This window comes from Perognathus longimembris, chromosome 15, assembly GCF_023159225.1.
Source record: "Perognathus longimembris pacificus isolate PPM17 chromosome 15, ASM2315922v1, whole genome shotgun sequence".
Taxonomy (NCBI): Eukaryota; Metazoa; Chordata; class Mammalia; order Rodentia; family Heteromyidae; genus Perognathus; species Perognathus longimembris.
The window spans coordinates 27548138-27568465 of NC_063175.1; the positions used below are offsets into that span (position 1 = coordinate 27548138).

Below are 20328 nucleotides of genomic sequence, written 5' to 3' on the forward strand. Positions count from 1 at the left end.
ATCTGAGAATCACAGACAGAACCAGCCCACGGAAGCAAATCTGAGATAGTGTTAGTTCCAAGTAAGCAATGTAAAGGTGGAACTAGAGGCATAGCCTCAAGAGGTACAGTGCCAGCCTTGAGTGAAATAAGCATGAGTAAGGGGCCTTAAGTTCAAGCCCCAGAATTAGCTCAAGAAAAAAAATCAAAACTTAATTTATTATAGCAGTCTGTACCAAGGACAGACTTAACAAAATGATATGGCTAGAGGTGTGGCTCAGGAGATAGAATGCCAGCCTTTAAGGAAAACCATTACACAGTGAGTTTAGATCCCAATCCTAGGAGATGGGAAGGGGGGGATGACCATAAGAAAAAAAAAAAAAACCCAAAAACCTGACTTTATCATTTAAAAAAAAAAAAAAGACTTTTTTTTCTTAGCCAGCCACGGTTGTGCAAACCTGCATCTTAATACTTGTAGAGACAGGAGGTTACTAAGCTCAAAAATGCCTCAGGCAAAGATAGCTCAATTTTCTCCATTCTCAGTGGGTGCCAGGGGCTCACATCTATTATCCTAACTACTCAGGAGATAAGACATCTAGAGATCATGGTTCAAAGCATGCATGGGCAGGCAAGTCCAAGAGACTCTTCTCTCCAATTAACCACCTAAAAGCCAGAAGGAAGCACTGGCTCAAGTGATAAAGCCTTGAACACAAAAGCTCAGGGACAGCACTCAACCTCCTGAGGTCAAGCCCCAGGACGGGCACATTCAATTCTCTATGGCCTCTCAACAAATTTGCTTTTCATTTTATTATTTCTAAAATTAATGGCTTCCATAATATTTGCCTCTAAGGGAACTCAAAAGGTTAAAGGATACATGCTAAATAATGGTTCAGGAATTCATGATCCGATGCTGGCATGGACTGAAGGAAGGTCTCTCTGTAAGACTCAAACCATGGAGTAGTAGCTAAAATTGATATATAAAACAGTTAAAATGGCCCAATAAAATCAATTTACAACAAAGTTCCAATCACATTCCTAAACAATATGAAAGATCATTTTAGCAACAATCAAGCATTTTTAACCTGTGCTTTAAGATGTCTATAATACATAGAAATATTTAAACTATTCACAAACATATACATAGTATATTTGTATATATATACACACACACACATTTTTTAAACTGAGTTATTTCCAAATCTATACAACCAATTATCTATTTATGCTCTAAACATTATGTATTGTGCCTCTGCTCCACTAGCTGCTGTCATAAGCAGATGCTTTTTATAAATACGTTAGAACACTGGTTCTCAACTGAGGTCGATTTTAACTCTGAGGCAACATCTGGCAATATCAAGGGTATTTATGGTTGTCACAGTTGATATGAGGGATGTGCCTACTAGTTTCTAGGAAAAGGGGTCAGGAAAAAACAAAAGCAAAGAATTACCTAGCCCAAAACATGAATGAACATAGTTGACAAATTCTACCTTACACCTGGTTATTTGAATGTGACTATAACAAAGCCTCTTTAAAGAGAATTTCAGAAGACACTACTTACCTTAAAACTAAACACAGAAAAGCATATTCTCATTTTTTGTACAAATGTGTAGAATGTGATAAAATGTCAACTCTCTTAACTCCATGCCAAGCAGTTTATATTGTGTTTTTTCTTCATTTGAAATTACTCAAATTTGATTTTAGAAAGTTTAACTAAATCAAGTTTCACTATTAACACTCGACTCCTAATAGTTTGTGCTTTAACTGCTGCAAACAAGGCACTTATGTTTTCTGCTAATATTATAAGTGACTAGAAGAGCTGAAGAAAAAAGCCCTAGGACTGGGAATAATGGCCTAGTGGTAGAGTGCTTGCCTCGTATACATGAAGCCGTGGGTTCAATTCCTCAGCACCACATATATAGAAAAAGCCAAAAGTAGTGCTGTGGCTCAAGGGGTAGAGCACTAGCCTTGAGCAAAAGGAAGCCAGGGACAGTGTTCATGTCCTGAGTTCAAGCCACAGGACTGGCAAAGAGAGAGAGAGAGAGACAGACAGACACACAGAGACAGACAGACAGACAGACACACAAGCCCTATCATGACCAAAATGCTTATTTAATATACAAAAAAAATTTAGCCCCAACAAAGGTTTTATAAAAATTACCATACATTACAGTCTGATTAGGAAGCTTATTATTGTAGCAATTTCATATTCTTTGGTATAAACAAGGGAAAACAATACCAGAAATATTACATGAAAATGGCAACAATCGAAGAATATAGACTAAAACCTGTTACACTAGGAAACAAACTTTCTCCCCAACCAACAGCAAATATTGTCCCACCCAAATCAATTAAATGGTCTCTTGAAGGGAAGTTAAAGTAGATTTTCATGTAGTACCAACTACAAGGAAAGAGATAATTAAATTTTTGGTTAAGTAAAAAGGTGCTTGCACAGAAAATGGGGAAATAAATATGCATCTCTATTTTTTTTTAACCTATGGCTTCATTGCTGACTATATCTAACAAACTTTAGTCTTATAGTTTCATCCTGCTTCATAGTAAGGATTAAGACTTCTGAATTTAAAAAGCAGATCTTCCAAAACACCTATTTTTTAAAAAACACTATTTGTAATAAAAACTGAAAAACACTTATGGCATCAAAAGACTGGTTAAATAAATTATGACACATTATTAAATTCTATAGTACACAGCTATAATAGAGAACAAGAACTCTCTCATTAGACTGCTAAAAAGTGCTCTCTTGGACACAGTAAATGAAAAAAGCCAACAGCAGAAAAGGTGTATTTTTGTGTAAGAAAAAGAAGAAAACATGTATTTGCTTATTTTTTAAAGAAAAATAACAGAAAAGTCAAATCTCACACATTTGGGCTAGGAATGTTGCTGAATAATACAGGGCTCAGTCAACATGCATGACACCTTGGGCTCAATCCCCAGCACTAATAAGGAAGGGAGGGGGAGCTAATACAATTAATTATCTATAAGCACAGAAGAAAAGAAGAAAGGATACTTTTTAAAAAAAGAGAAAGGAGTTCTGGCACCCTGGGTATTGTATATATGTTTATTGGAACTATGGAAAGGAAGAGGAACATCAAGATGGAAAAAAAAAAAAGGGTAAAAGATGAACCAATGCAACAGTAATACTTACAAAACTATATGCTGTAAACTGTACAACTCATGGGGGGGAAGGGAATGGGGAAGGGAGCTAAAAATGAGAGGAGGTAACAAGTTGGATAAGAAATATCTTCACTGCCTTATGTATGAGTATGAAACTGTAACCCTTCTTGTATATCACTTTGACAATAAAGAAATTTTTAAAAATACTAAAAAAAAAAAAAAGAGAGAGAGAGAAAAAAACGAACCTAGATAAGGATTAGACATGGGGACTGGTCCTCAACACCACATAAACAGAAAAAAGCCAGAAGTGGCACTGTAGCTCAAGTAGTAGAGCTCTAGCTCTCTGTATAGAGAGGCTCAGGAACAGAGCCAAGGCACTGAGTTCAAGACCCAGGACTGGGGCTGGGAATGTGGCTTAGTAGTAGAGTGCTTGCCTAGCATGCATGAAGCCCTGGGTTCAATTCCTCAGCACCACATAAACAGAAAAAGCTGGAAGTGACACTGTGGCTCAAGAGGTAGAGTGCTATCCTTGAGCAAAAAGAAGCCAGGGACAGTGCTCAGGCCCTAAGTCCCAAGCCCCAAGACTGCCAAAAGAAAAAAGACCCAGGACTGGCCAAAAAAAAACCAAACAAACAAAAAACCAAAAAAGCAAACAAACAAACGAAAAAGATAAGACATGGCTGTTTGATTTGGGAACCATATAAATGTATAAACTGAAAAAAAATATACACACACTAGTTCTTAATCTGAAATATTACCTTCCAAAGTTCTATTGAAAAAAGAATATGAAGAGCAAAGGAAAAAACTTAGAATGAATTTTCTTTTTTCTGTTTAGAGTTTTCATCCTTCAGATAGGTCATACTCAGGGTAAGTAAAGTTTCCCCCTTCCATGTTTCCTTGAGGGGGGCTGTAAAAGTAAATATGTGTCCTCCTCTAATTTCACAAAATGCAAATAATCTAAGGGCATCCTTCTATTTTTTTAATTTTTCAAATGACAGTTTTTGTAGAAAGTAGGGAAAACCAAAACCTTTTAAATTATTATGCTAAAAGAAGACTTAGTGACAAATTTCTTCTCTTAAAAGTTCTCATGCATGGGGGCTGGGAATATGGCCTAGTGGTAAAGTGCTTGCTTCATGTACATGAAGCCCTGGGTTGGTTTCCTCAGCACCACATATATATGGAAAAAGCCAGAAGTGGTGCTAGCTTTGAGCAAAAAGAAGGGAGGGACAGTGCTCAGGCCCTGACTGAGTTCAAGCCCCAGGACTGGGAAAAAAGAAAACAAAAAATTCTCATGCATTTTGAGATAAATCACTATTTTGCTCATAACCCTTTCCACCTCTACCTATACAGAACATACTCTGTCTTGGTAAGGAAGGATGCGTTCTCTTATCAAAGTAAGATGCAGCTCAAACTATACTATTCAAATACAATGCCTATTTCTTAGCAGACGATATAAATCAAGAATAAGCACAACAAATTATTATTAGACAATAGATGATAAGACAAAAAGTTGAACAAGCCTTATCAGACCTCCTTTATTTCAGAAATTTCATGATAATTGGGACAAAGTTGAAAAAGTATGGAAAAAGGAAACAGACAAGGAATAGAGTGAGAACAACCTGGAAAACTGAAACCCACAAGAAATACCTGTGAATAACGAGGATTCTTTCATTTCCATCAAAGTGTCTTTCCAGTTACTGTACCAAGGAACACTAGCTTTAATTGACCGATCTGATAAAGAAAATATGGCACTGTTAAGCTAGGCTTATGAGGTAAAGAACATTTATTTCTTAAACAAAATAGGTGAAAAGTACGCTGACTCATGTTAATGGTAAAAATTAAAAGCCAACTTTTGGACATACAATTAGCACATTATTAAACAGGTAAAACTTCTTTTAAAATAACCTCCAGAGTTTTATTCTGTTATCATGGAATTTTCTTCAAATGAATTCAGTACTTCATCATATCTCATTCCCAGTTTTCAAAGCCATAAAAAAAATGCTGAGGTATAGTGATATAGTACCTATACTTAGCAAGCATTCCTAGCTACAAAATAATTTTAAAAAAAAACTGAAATGGTGTTTTAAGTTAACATCAAAAAAGCCGAGGAGGGGCTGGGAATATGGCCTAGTGGCAAGAGTGCTTGCCTTGTATACATGAAGCTCTTGGTTCAATTCCCCAGCACCACATATATGGAAAACGGCCAGAAGGGGCACTGTGGCTCAGGTGGCAGAGTGCTAGCCTTGAGCGGGAAGAAGCCAAGGAGGGTGCTCAGGCCCTGAGTCCAAGGCCCAGGACTGGCAAAAAAAAAAAAAAAAAAGCCAAGGAAATATATATATATATTTTTTTTTTTTTGGCACATAGTTGATCAGATTTCAACTACAGGAGGGCTTTTAATGGGAAAAAAAATAACTCTTCTCTATATAGAGTTGTTTGAGGACCTAGGGATTGTATATAATGTAATTACAGAAAATTTCTCCAAACTGAATAATAAATACATTTTTCCTATAAACTACCTACTAAACCACTTGAATAGAAAGATAAACAAGGCCACTAATATACAGATAGCAGGAAAAGATTTAAGAGTCTTTTGCCATAGAAATTAAATGGTGCCAAACAAAAGAACTGTAAATAGTAAAAATTGGAATAAAAACTAAGAATTAGACTCCCTCAAGCCTATTCACACCTTACCACCAAACAAAGAAGGTCACTAACTGATAAGCTTTGCTTATGCCCAGTCAGGGGACAAATATCCAAATTTGAAATTAAAAAATGCTTCTACTAGACATTTGAGGAGAGATACCAACATGAAAGACACCAGAACAAACTGAAAAATAATATGAATGAGAGAAAAAACAGGACAGAAAAATCTAAGAACAAAAAAGAAGCCAGTCACAATGTATTAACATCCTAAAGTTAAGGTTCCACAACAAGAAAAAGGAACGAGATGGCACAGAATCAGGTAAATCCATAAACCCCCCAAAAAAAATCTTTTTTAAAAAGGAGATAGGGCTTGGAATGTGGTTAGAGTGCTTGCCTAGCATGCTTAAGCCCTCATTTCAATTCCTTAGTACCACATAAGCAGAAAAAGATGGAAGTGGCACTGTAGATCAAGTAGTAGAGTGCTAGCCTTCTGCAAAAGCTCAGCGACAATGCCCAGGCCCTGAGTTCAAGCCCCAGGACTAGCAAATAAATTAGTAAACAAGAAGGGGTTAAAGGAGATGGGTATTGTAAGGTCCTTCCTTGGAAGGCTCCATGTAGATACCCCCACCTCATTAAGTCTCCACCCAGTTACCTGGGTAACCAGCAGACCTGGAAGCAGTTACCTCCCCTTTCCCTGAGGTCACATCCTAATCCACACCCTCTGCCCCTGCCCTAGATAAGGTAGGGCTGGGTGGGGGTCGGCCTTTCTCTCCCTTCTCTCCCGCCATGGATCATCTAGGCAACAGGCCAGCAGTTCAGTAACAAACTTCCTCTCCTGCCTGAATACCACATGGCGTTCTCCTTTACCAGCTACCTACTTAAAAACCTAACAGGTATATCAAACACTAAAATTTAAATGGAAGAGTCAGAAAATAAAGTTGAGGATATTTCCCCAAAAAGTGAGTAACAAAGAGAGAATTAGACAATAATAGAGGGGGAAAAAAGCCAATTATGGCACATGCCTATAATCTCAGCACTCAAGAGGTGAAAGCAAGAGGATCCAGAGTTCAATATTAGCCTGGGGTACATGGTGAGACCCTATTAAAAACAACAACAACAATAAGGATCTCAAAAAACAACAACAATAAAGATCAACCCAACTTCCAACAGTAGTTCCAAGAAGAACAAATAAAACAATTTAGGAAAAATGAAGAATCTAAGAAATTTACTCTTTCTTAAAACCAGAGTATTTACAATCACATTTTCAAAAGGTTGTTCATACAACCAGAGCCAAATAAGAAGCCAAAATAAATTTCAAAACAGCAAGAATGAAGTTTCTCAAAGCTTCTAAAAGTTGGAGAGAGAAAGTACATTGGAAAGTATCCAGCTTAATTTAACACTAGAAGCTAGAAGAATGATTCTGATGGAAATGATTTGTAGGCATACAATCTATCAATCAACTATATAAAATAAGAACTTTTCAGTTTTCCTTGTATATACTCTTCTCAAAAATGCCACTTGGAGAAGATTCTTCACCAAATCAACGAAATATATAAAAAAATATGAATGACTGAAAGGACAAAAGGAGAGCTGAGTAAATAACTCAATGGGTTATCAGCCTTGGGTTAGGTCAGCAATGAAAGGGAGAGGAAGGGAAGTAGGGAGGGAGCAAAAGAGGAAGAAAGGGAAAGAGAAAATCCCCAGGATGACAGCTGTGGAGCTTGCCTTGAGGTAACAAGATGAAGTACAACATTAAAGTATAAGATAAAGTACATGACCCACCCCAATGAATGTTTTTACTTTTTCCCTAGTTATTCCCTCTTCCCACCATTACTTTTGCCAGTGGTAGGGATCCAACTCAGACTCAGTACAAATCCCATTACCATCATAATAAAAAAAAAAAAAACACTTTGCTCTCCCCCCCAAACCAATTTTCCTTTCACTGGAGAATGATATTGTCCTCACTGAAAACACATTGAATATGAAGAAAAACAAACTTCTGAAAGAGATCTTGATAAATTGTTAGATAAATGAACCTGACAAATTAAAAATCCCACTGAAGAAGTTTCAGAGAATAAAAAGAACTGTGAAATGTTTTGGTTTTTTTTTTTTTTTAAGTCAATTATCAACAGGCTAATACCTGTAATCCTAGCTACTCAGGAGACCAATATCTGAGGATCACAGTTCAAAGCCAGCCTGGGCAAGAAAGTCCAGTCTACTAATGCTTATTTTCAATTAACCACCAACAATCTAGAAGTAGAGCTGTGTGTGGTTCAAGTAGCAGAGTACTAACCTTGAGCACAAAAAGCTCAGGGTCAGCACCCAGGACCTGAGGTTCAAGCCCCAGGACCAGGAACAGGAGCAGGATCCGGACCACCACAAACACAAAAAAGTCTGTTACCAACTTCTAAGGAAACAAAATACTTTATTAGAAAGCCCAAAAACTGGTTCAGCAAAGTATACAATGTTTAGTCATAATATTGTAAGCCGTGAATATTAACCCCAGAAATGACAGAATCTACATGAGAGGTGAAGAGGATGAGTAACTATGTGAAGTCCTCCTCATTACTCAAAATAAGAATTCCACAAATAAAATTTAAAGTGACTAAGTCACAGATAGCAGTATAAAAATATTAACTAGAGGGTTGGGAATATGGACTAGTGGTAAAGTGCTCGCCTCGTATACATGAAGCCCTGGGTTCGATTCCTCAGCACCACATATATAGAAAAAGCCAGAACTGGTGCTGTGGCTCAAGTGGTAGATTGCTATCCTTGAGCAAAAAGAAGCCAGGGACAGTGCTCAGGCCCTGAGTTCAAGCCCCAGGACTGGCAAAAAAAGAGTAAGAAAAAAAAAAGAGTCATTTTGCATAGATGACAGGCAATGTTTCTGTGTCCCTCAGCATGGAGGCATACCAGATATGTCTTATCTCTATTATAATGTATTAGGATTATATCATAGTGACTAATTTTTCCGATTGTTTTCCTTTCACTAGATTACAATCTTATAAAGCACATCCTACTCATGTATGAATGCAAAACGGGGAAGAAAATAAAAATATTGGCTACATGTATAATAAAATGTTTAGACCTTAGAAAATAATAACAGTATTAAAGGTCTAGGAGAGGCCTTAACAAAGGCCGAGCAGTCTTGTTTTCAGATGGAAAGAAAGTCTGGGAAACATTAAATGACTTACTCAAGATGTCCAAATAACAAAGGATATGGTAGTATGAAAACTTAAAATGAAACTCCAGCAATTGATTCATTGTGATTCACATGATAACAGTGATGGCTTGGAAACAAAGACTCAAACTGTATTTCAACTACTTTGCCACATTCTCAGCAAAATATTTAATTTTTTATTTTACTTGAGACAGGGTCTTATTGTATAGGCCCTGCTAGCTCTAAAATAGACATCCTCCTGTCACAGCCTCCCAAGGACTAGGATTACAGACATATACTATGTCAAACTTATGAAATTTTTGTATCATTTTAATATGATGACAAAAACTGATAAAAATATGCATCCTAAAATTCAGATGCTTTTGATTAGTTAAGGCACTAACATTCTAAATTAAAAACTATGAGGCTAAGACACAGCTTAGTACTAAAGTACGTGTGAAGCATGTATTCAATCCTCAGGACCAGAAGATAAAAATAAAATTATCAGGGGCTGGAGATATGGCCTAGTGGCAAGAGAGCTTGCCTCGTATACATGAGGCCCTGGGTTCGATTCCCCAGCACCACATATACAGAAAAAACGGCCAGAAGTGGCGCTGTGGCTCAAGTGGCAGAGTGCTAGCCTTGAGCAAGAAGAAGCCAGGGACAGTGCTCAGGCCCTGAGTCCAAGGCCCAGGACTGGCAAAAAAAATAAATAAATAAAATAAAATTATCAAGTTAACCTATGTTTCTAGAACTAAGAATAATAGCCAGAAAGGAGGTAAAGTATAGGACAGTTATATTAAAAATTGTATAATAAAAACCATACAAGTGCAACCAACTAACTCTGTAAACTAAAACATGCTATATTTCAGTTCTCTGTATACAGTTAGGAAAAACTATAAATATACACTTACACTTGGTGCCAGTGACTCACACCTGTAATCCTAATTACTCAGGAGGCTAAACTCTTAAGACTATAGTTTGAAGCCACCCTGGGCAGAAATTTTCATGAGACTCTTTATTGCCTGAAGTGGAACTATAGCTAAAGTAGTAGAGCATCAGCCTTCAGTGAAAAATCTAAGGAACAGGGCCCAGGCCCTGAGTTCAAGCCTCAATAATGGTTTAAAGAAAAAGTTACCACGTCATTAAATTATAAATTATACTGATCTAAAATACTGTTTTATAAGTCTACTAAATTTTGTAAGGCTACTAATACAATGTACTTTTAACCTTTTCCTTCTAAACAATCTCTACTATGACTCTTTAAATACTAGAAAACAATCACATCAACACTGTTAACACATTCTACATATATTTATGTATTATTTCACTTCTCAGTCATTTTATGAAAATTTACCACTTAAATCAGATTAAGAAGCACCAATAGGGTCTGGGAATATGGCCTAGTGGCAAGAGTGCCTGCCTCATATACATGAGGCCCTGGATTCGATTCCCCAGCACCACATACATAGACAATGGCCAGAAGTGTCACTGTGGCTCAAGTGCTATCCCTGGGCAGAAAGAAGCCAGGGACAGTGCTCAGGCCCTGAGTCCAAGGCCCACGACTGGCAAAAAAAAAAAAAAAAAGAAGCACCAATAAAAGACTATGTGTTTATGAAAGAAAGAATAGTAATTAATGCTTTTTTATAAACATTTCCTGCACTTAACACTAAACAAGGTCATGTGCTGGTGGCTTATGTCTGTAATCCTAGCTACTCAGGAGCGTGGGATCTGTGCAACAAGGTTCAAAGCCAGCCCAGGCAGGAAAGTCTATGCGACTCTTACCTCCAATAAATTACTTAGAAAAAGCCAGAACTGGTGTTGTGACTCAAGTGGTAGAGCGCTAGCCTGGAGCATAAAGAGGTTCAGGGACAGTGCCCAGGTACTGAATTCGAGCCCTATAAGTGACCAAAAAATAAAAACTAAACACAATTAAAATATGAACTTAGGGCCTGGGAATGTGGCTTAGTGGTAGAGTGTTTGGTTTGATTCCTTGGTACCACATAAATATAATGAACTCAATGCGATTTAATTATATTATATCACAAAACAAATGTTATCTACTGTTATTTTTCATTAAATAGATGTGTTAATCATACATATATGTTCCAGTTATTATTTAGGTGCTAGAATGAAAAAGAACAAAAATTCCTCTGATTGCTTTCCAACACTGTTCTATATTCCCAGAGTCCAGCATTCTGTATGCACTCAAATATTTGCTGAATAGTTTCCAAGTCACCAAATTATTTCTTCTAACAAGAAAAAAAAATTCATTTAAAAAATAGTAATAAACCTTATTACATACCACTGATGTTAAGGTCATAATCTCCTGCCGTAATCACATTAGCTACTAATCCTTCTGCAGGCTGGCTGCCAGAAACAACATCATTCAAAAGCTTTCGAATAGCTCCAGGCTGAGGTGGTTGGGTGATAATGTTGCTTACGGCTATCTTCAAATTTTTGATTATGTGGAGTTGATTATTAGGATCTCTCATATGAACTTTAAAAAAAAAAAAAGAGAAAAAGACAAGTTAGAATTATATATAATGCATAACAAACCAAAATCAAATTACTGTCATTTAAAAAAAAGATGTTCAAATCCAAAACTAAGAATTTCAAGTGGAACATTATTTCAGAAATACAACTGTTTTACAACACATCCTTAAGTACCAAAAGGACCAGCTAAACAGCCTAAAGTGCTTTCCTCTCATGTAATTCTATTGCTTCCCACTTCCCTACTATAGGCCTGTTCCTTTCTTGTATGTTTATTAGAGTTGCCAAAAATCCAACCACCACCTATGTCAAATCTCTCATTCTCACCTTCACTAAGGCTTGTCTGAAAGGTAAGGTCTATGAATTTATCAATAATGAAAAGAGTACAGGGCAAGAAAAGGGGAGGTGGGAAATGCTCCCTGTTGGCTTTCTTATTCTGTCCCCAGTCTTTTATGCATGCTCAGCTTCTAATTTACATCCTGACAAGTCAAAGCCCATTCGGAAGAATGTTGATAATGGGGAGGCTGGGCACATGTTGGAACAAGAGGTATGGGGAATATCTATACTTTCCCCTGGTATACAGTGAACCTAAAATTGATCCAAAAAAAAAAAAAAAAAGCATTTTTTACAAAAAAGAAAAGTCAATGCACAGATCCCTTTCCCCACCACAAAACCCCCTGTCTCCCCCATTATAATCATTACTTTGGTCTAAGAGATGTAAAACCAATTGTTTAGGACTTCAGGATTAGGAATTGGTTCTGAGGTGACTGTGGCACATAGCAGCCAAAGTCTACAATGTAAGCATCTTTTTTTATATAACAAGACAAGATGATTAGTTCTCAAAGAAATGTCATAAGCACTCTACTATACTTATTAAGGACACAGCTTTTGGAGTCACACTTTAAATTCAAACCCACCACTTATCAACTAGGTTACCATGCATAGCTTTTGTGACTTTTCTGAGCTTCCATTTCCTCCTCTGTCATGTGATTAATACCTACTTCTGTATGAGGTTATTTTAAGGATTTGGGTCATAAGCATAAAGCACTAAGTACTGTGCAACAGCAGTTACAACATGATACATTATCCCAACTGTATCATGAGTGGATCACACAGAGGCAACTTTGGATAAGTGGATGGGGTACCTACTCATTTTTTTTTTAAATGACAACTTTCAGTGGAAAATGCTTTATAATTAGTAAGCTGTTTTTGTTTTTTGAGACAGTTATTACTAAGTTACTTTCAATCCTAGCTTAGACTGATCTGGAATTTATTAGGTAGCCCAAATGTAATTCAAATAAAAATGCCAAACCTCCTGCCAGCCTTCTGCTTTCTGGGATTACTGTCAATGTGCCACACTCCTGTCTTGTATTAATATGTTCTATGAATTATTTCTTCACACTTTTCATACATATTTACCTTGCCTTTCATATAAACAGTTGTAGTATGCCATTCATATATTTAAGATACGTTTTTGCTTTGGAGACAAGAGACTTAGATTGGCCTTGAACTTTTGACAGTGCTGATTCAAATTCCTAACTGCTGGGATTACAGGCATCACATGCAACTCTCCACAAAAAACTTTAAGTTCAGGATAACCTATACTTTAAATTAAAACCCTAATTAAAAACAACAAAAAGAAACATAAGAATTTTCTAAATTTCTCATGTTGTGTTAAATTCTAAAAATTTTGTAAAAGCATAAACTACTATATATGCCATGAATATGTATTCATATAGTGCAAATATATGTACAGGAAGCATATAAGCACATTTCATCCATAGTGGCTTGCTACATTACAGGAAAGTGAAATGAAACCAGAGAGGTAGAAATAGCAATTAAATCTTACCTCTGATTGCTTTATTTATTTTTGTTTTGCTTTTCAAATTTATTTAAAATAAAATCCAGAATGGATCAAAAAGAACAATCATCAAGGATGCATGTGCCATACACAGGCCAAGAGAATAGCTAGAAAAGTATACCTTGGGAACATTCAAGATCTCATTACTACCTTAATTTTAAAAGCTATAACCTAACAGAAATAGCTTAGTTTTCCATTGACCTAGCTTCAGTACCTACAAACATGGCATAGCTGGCTTGCCTTGCAAGGCCTCATATTTTCAAGAGGGGAAAACATTTCATACAGAATGAAAGTAGTCTTGCCATGTACCTTGCATGAGACCATATGGAAGTTAAGATCCTTTTATTTGGCCAAAAGTGATACTGTATGAACGACCTGTGTGTAAATGTGGTCCTTCTACTGATTGCTTTATTTTTAAAGAAAAGAGATTAAAAAAAAAAGGCCAGTATGACAAAGGTTTGGTATTTGTTAGTTCTAGAGAGCAAGGAGTTCAAAGTTTTTGTTATTGTCTGTACTGTTCTATAATTGTTGTTTTCTAATTTAAATAAACACATACAGGCTTCTCCCCCTAATTTCCCAACTATTGTAATTATGTAACAAAGAATGTAAAACAAAAAATTCAACAGTACTATGGTACATTTCTGATAAGATTACACAATATTTTTATTGAAATTGACTCATAACTGCCAACTAATGTAAGTAGCCATGTGTTGCCTAGCACATACAAAGCCCTGAATTAGATCCCTGGCACCATGAGGAGGGGGCATAAATTTTACTCAAAAATTTGGTGGTAGAAAATGCTGAAAAATAATTATTTGGTTATATCAACATAGAAGTTAAGTTTTAATAAAATGTCTTAGACTGGGGATATAGATCAAGGAGGGCTGAGATGTTTATAACTAAGAGAAAAGTAGAGGCATTATTTCAAAGATTATTTCCTAGTTTAATTTACCAAATTTTTCTAGTTCATACAGAAACCATTCAAGCTTTATATAAGACTATATTATATTCTTTGTAATCTCTTGCATAAATGTATTCAATTTCAAATTATATATATATATATATGTTTTATTTTAATAAGTGGGGCTTGGACTCAGGACCTGAGCACTGTCCCTGGCTTCTTTTTGCTCAAGGCTAGCATTCTATCACTTGAGCCACAGCACCACTTCTGGCTTTTTCCATATATGTGGTACTGAGGAATCGAACCCAGGCTTCATGTATATGAGACAAGCACTCTACCACTAGGCCACATTCCCAGGCCTCTATATTTTTAAAAATTAAAGCTACATGCTTTAAAATTTAGTGTTTGCGATTTGCTTAAAACAAAGCATGTAAAAGGTATGTTGAAATATGTTTACAGTTATCAAAGAACTATTACGAAGAAAATTTATACTAATACTACTCTGAAGCAGGCCAGTGCAAATTCTTCCAGTATTAGTAGACTGGGGATCCAGCTCAAAGGTAGAGTACTTGTCTAGTATGATGAAAGCCTTGGGTTCAATACCCAACACCTCACAGGAAAAAATGAAGTATCAGGGTCACGAAAATGTGAACGTTAAGTCCCAAACAGTTGCTAATAGTATATGAGAATTTTAATGTATTTCATTAACATATTTAATTTTAGGTTTCAAAAATGTGTCTAAGGAATCTAAATGGCCCTCTATCATCAAGCCTAAATTCTATTTTCAAGGTTCTAATTAATGTACAGTTCTAAAATTTGTTCTAACAACCCTCTCTTTATTATAGCTTTAAACTGTGTATTTTTTCCACTAAATCCTAAAGTCCCCTGAAATTACCTGGCCCAGTATTTGCCAACACTGATCTCAGTCGTCACAGCAATTTTTTATCTGAAGTAACAGCAACAGCATACCCACAGGCGACACATGAAATATATTTTAAATATATTTTAACATTTCCTTTGCCCTTATAAGGAAAGTTTAGCTTGTTTGGCTATAGATTTATATTGTCTGAAGTGTTACTCTCATGCCTTAACTGCCTACAGAAAAGCTATCATTGAAAAAAATCCCCAAAGTCAACTCAATTTTAAACAGTCTGAATGGGTTCCCTTTGGCAAAAAAAAAAAAAAGCCAGAGCTGGGGATATAGCTCCATGATGCAGTATTCTGCCTAAAACAAGACAAAGAAAAAAATTTACCAACAGCAACAAAAAAACTATTATTTCTCCAATTTTTAATGCCACTATCATCTTTACGTTGATTAAACTTTAAATTTTATATCAGCAGCTCCTAACAATCCTGGTAAATCACATAACTAATTGATCTCCCAAAATTTTAGTCATATGACTACCTCACATTTACCACTAGATATGAAATCCAAAATCCCCTTCCTATAATTCAAAGACCTCCTTTAATTAGGCACCCCCCCCCTTACCATTCTGTACCCAGAGCCATTTCCCCACTGCTCCCAACCACTGGATGATAATTTACACCTTCTGACCTTACCATTATAGCACATATAGACTCAATATGGAATGACTGCCCTTTTCCTTTTTATGACTTCTCTACTTACTACTAACATGCAACTCATAATACTCCTTCCCTACATCTTTCTGGCTGCAGAGGGAACTCAAAAATATGTTGACCACTTTTGTAACAGTGTCCTGTCCAATACCACGGCACTAGCTACACATGGTCGATCAGTAATAAGGTGTGTACTCCAAATTGAGATTTAAGAGTTAAATATAATTCAAGACTTAGCAATAAAACAAATGCGAAATAACCTGTTTCTATCTTTCAATCTTACCTATTAATTTATCCATACTGTGTTTTCAACTCAGGGCCTTGTGCTTCCTAGGCAAGCATTTTACACTGAAACTACATCTCTTTTTTCACTTTTTTAATGTTGCTACTAAAATTTTAAGAGTATTTATGACTCAAATAACTATCGGATAAGCACCGCTCTTCATTTTCAATTTTAAGTATTCCCAAGATGATCTGATGATTAAGATCACATTGCTTGTTGAGTCACATTGCTTATTTTCAATCTTTCTCAGACACAAGAACAGTGGACAAGTTAAAATTTCTATGCTTCAGTGCCTTCACATTTAAGTGACAATAAACAAAATTCACAGAAGACTAAGAGAAAATATACCTAGAAAAGGTATTGGCATTATTATTTTGTTTTTGTTCAAAAGAACATACATATAGAAGTCAATGTCACTGTAAAGTGTTTAAACGTATTAAGAATTTAGGAATGTAGCCTGCCTTGTTCTTACATGTACAAAAACAGTACAATGTGGAAGGAGCTGAAATGAATGGCTAAAGTACAGGCTGAAGAAACTCTAAGAGTTCTCAAACTTTATTTTGACAGTTCCCTCTCTTTTAAATGTCCGGCTAAAGGTGTGACTCGATTGACAGCACCAGCCATGAAGTAGCAAGACTAGCCAGTGATGTCCTGACAACAAAAAAACTAAAGCTGGAGAACATAGGTGACTCCTCAATGAATACTTCTTCCAGTGAAAAACCTCTATCAGAAAAGTCAAGTTTCAGAACTTTTCTGTTCCTACAAATGTAGGTAACTCTAAATATCTACATTAACTTAACCACTATTTTCCCTTAATTTCACATCCTTTAGGCAAAGCTTTTTATTGTTTGGTTGGGATTTTAAAAAGCACAATACTGTATACCTAAGAAAATGTTTTCATGTTAAAAAGAAAAAAGTAAAAATAGCCTACAGTGATAAGCCTCACTGCTAAGTGAAATTCAGGCCAACTCTAAAAAGTTCAGTTTCACACGGGGGTGGGGTGCAGATGACAGATCCAACTGCCTATTACACCTGCCAGGAAGAGGCAGCATCTTTCCACCTTAAGCTGCCTTGCAGCAGTCTGAATTCCTTCCCTATGGATGAAAGTCTCAGCGTCCTTCTCCGGGGCTCGCTGTTTCCGTCCATTTATTAAGAGGAGGCAACGGAGTGCTTAGAAAATGCAGGAGGCTAGGACCGCGCAGTCCTGACGACCTCACACAGGGCCCCTCCGCCAAGCCGCCACCCACCGCCGGGCTGCAGCCCTGGACGCCGCCGCCGTACAGGGACAGGTCCGGGATGTAAACACCGCCCTCGGCTCCCCGGCCTGACCCAACTCCCCGCTCCTGGGCCACCGCGTCGCTTGAATCCCGTGTGAGTGGTAGGGGGGAATGGGGCGGGGGGGTGGGCAGCACATACGCTCGGAAGTGAGGCGAGAGAAAGGCTTCAGCAGCTCCGCGAAGCTCAGATGATTGAGACGAGTGAGCCGCTCGGCTTCGTCGCTGCACAGCGCGGCCACACAGGGGACGAAGGAGTCCGGGATGAGCTCCTGCACTGACTGTACGCACTGGGCCATAGCCGCGGCTCAGGAGACCGCGGCGCCCGCCCTGCGGCCCTCCCTCACAGCGGATCCCGCCGCTGCCGCAGCTACGGCCGCCGCCCGCCCGCCTGCCCGGCCGGGCGGCGCCTCACACCGGAGCCTGCAGACGAAAGGAAGCCACAGACGACGCCGCTTCGGCTCCCTGGAGCGCCCAGCACCCAGTCGTCCCCGGCGCCGCTGCTCCTCAGCGCACTCTCTGGCGTTTTCGCATTCTACCCTAACAGGTGGGGACGCCGACAGCCATCAACTTCAGTCCTCCAGACAGTAAAACCTTGGTCACGGCCCGACCGGAACCGCCATGTTCGGGCCGAACCTTGACCCACCGGCAGTACTCCTCCCGACAGCCCCCGCGCCCGACCCTCACGTGACCGTGTCAAAGGAGTTCTGTGGGCGGGGAATACAGCTTAGGCGAGGGAAGTAGAGGCCGATTGGGAGTTTGGAACCGGAAGTAATGTGATGGGTGGTTCCCTGAGGGGCGCGGCAGAGGCGGGGAATGAGTGTTATGGGCGGAGCCAGAAGAGCAGGCACACCTCTGTAGGCTGGATTCTCGACGGGGTGTGGAAAGCAGCTGCCTGAGGCCCTTGTGCCACAGGTGGGCGCTCCAGTGTACAGGTGCTGCCTACTGACTTTTTTTTCCCCCACTACCTCACGAAAATTAGACTAACAATAGGACACCTGCTCTGGGAAGAAGGGATGCTTGGACTCCCAACTCCTTCTGGGCTGCCAGGGAAAGACTGTATCCTTTGAAGACAACCACGGCTTTTTAGAAATGGATTTAGCCACTGAGCAGAAAACTGTGGGTGCTCCCATGAAAACGAGTGTAAGGGGAAATTTCTGAGCTACGACTGCATTTTGGTCCCAGGGATAGGATATGCCTGAGAACATTCCCTTACACTCTGCTGGTGTTTCCTTCATAGTGGTGGAGGTAAGGGTGGCAAGTATTTATATGCCATCTAGATCCTGAATTGGTTTCCATTCTTAGTTTGCATTTTTTAGGGCTTGCTTCTATATAATAAGTAGAAGTGAATGGGAGGAATTTTACTATCTTGTGTCACCAATATAAGGAAAAGAAAAGTGTAACACTGTGTCATGGTTTGAAATGTTGATTCTAAATATCAAGCTCTCATATGGTAGGACCTATTGGCACTCTGGTATTTACCCTGGTAAGAATTTATGACAGATAAGGCAGAGTTGAGGCATTGACAGGACTCACTGTGTAGTCTGAGAAATAGGCAGTAGGGAAGGACAATTGAGCACAGTGACAAAGACTCTGGAGCCATAGCTCAATTTAAGGGGAAAAAAAAACTAAGGATTTAGAAATTTGTTTCCTTAAAATATCTGCACCTCCCAGAAATGTTTTGTTTTTGTTTTGTGTGCTGGTCCTAGGGCATAAATATTTTATAGTCCCTTTGAATGATCCTAATACCAATCCTTTCTCCTTTGTGAGAGTCTCATACAACTGAAATGCCATAAAAAATATATAAAAGAAACACCTTTCAAGGATACGATTTAGTGGATCAAGGCTAATGCTCTACCACTTGAGCCACAGCGCCATTTCCGGATTTCTGGTGGAAATAAGAGTCTCCTTTTCTGCCCAGGCTTGCTTTGAGCCATGATCCTAAGATCTAAGCATCCTGAGTGGCTAGAATTTCAGGCATGAGCCACCAATGCCTGGATAATTCTACCATGTGAGCAACAACCCTCAGTTCATTTCTTTTACAAGTCTGAAATGACTTTATTCCTTTCTTAATTGAAATTGTATTTTCTATAAAGCATTCAGAATGTGGACAAAACAGCTGCACCTTTTCTTTGCAATTACAAAACAATTATTTCTCTAAGCTACATCAGAGACAGCTGAAGATGAAAAACTATGATACTATGTAATTTGTGTTATGTACCACCAAGATCCTGCTTTAAATTTTCATACCAGTTTGCAAACCCCATACTGCACCAAGCTAGGTCAGTGACCATTGTAATTACTACCAGGACAGGGCTATCTAAAGACACACTCCTCAGCCCACTTTTAACCAATTATCTGTTAAACAACTTAAAACTTACAAGACAGGGGCTGGGAATATGGCCTAGTGGTAGAGTGCTTGCCTCGTATACGTGAAGCCCTGAGTTCAATTCCTTAGCACCACATATATAGAAAAAGCCAGAAGTGGCACTGTGGTTCAAGTGATAGAGTGCTAGCCTTGAGCAAAAAAGAAGCCAGGGACAGTGCCCAGGCCCTGAGTCCAAGTCCCAGGACTGGCCAAAAAACAAAACAAGTGAAAAAATAAAACTTACAAGGCATATTTTGGTGAGAATAAGCAAAATAAGTCTAAGCTACAGCCTTCAGAATAACAGAAGAAATCATAATATCCAGAATATATACACTCAAAAAATTAAACACCAAAAGAACAAGTAATCTTATCACTAAATGAGCAAGTGAATTGAATAGCTAGTTCCCAAAACCAGTATAGGTATCTATTGAGTACATGAAAAATATTTAACATCTTTAGTAAATGAGCAAGTGAATTGAATAGCTAGTTCCCAAAACCAGTATAGGTATCTATTGAGTACATGAAAAATATTTAACATCTTTAGTAATTAAGGGAATGCAAATCAAAACTATGTTGAAATTCCATATCTCCTAATCAGAACACCTATTAAGGAAAACAAATACTGGCCAGGATGTGGGGGAAGATACACTATGCAAT

At 38.1% G+C, this 20328-nt stretch overlaps 1 protein-coding gene and 1 long non-coding RNA gene across 2 annotated transcripts in view; one reads left to right on the top strand and one right to left on the bottom strand.

The window, feature by feature from the left end:
* Trappc8 (trafficking protein particle complex subunit 8) overlaps window positions 1-17966 on the bottom strand; it is an 81956-nt gene extending 63990 nt beyond the window's left edge. Inside the window, 3 exon segments of the mRNA XM_048363043.1 lie at window positions 853-942; window positions 11219-11413; window positions 17446-17966. Coding sequence (XP_048219000.1) covers window positions 853-942; window positions 11219-11413; window positions 17446-17602 — 442 coding nt within the window. The 5' untranslated portion in view covers window positions 17603-17966.
* LOC125363785 lies at window positions 6204-6856 on the top strand. Its single transcript, XR_007213345.1, has 2 exons — window positions 6204-6335; window positions 6647-6856. It is a non-coding gene; the product is annotated as an uncharacterized LOC125363785 (long non-coding RNA).
* Window positions 17967-20328: the final 2362 nt, after the last annotated feature.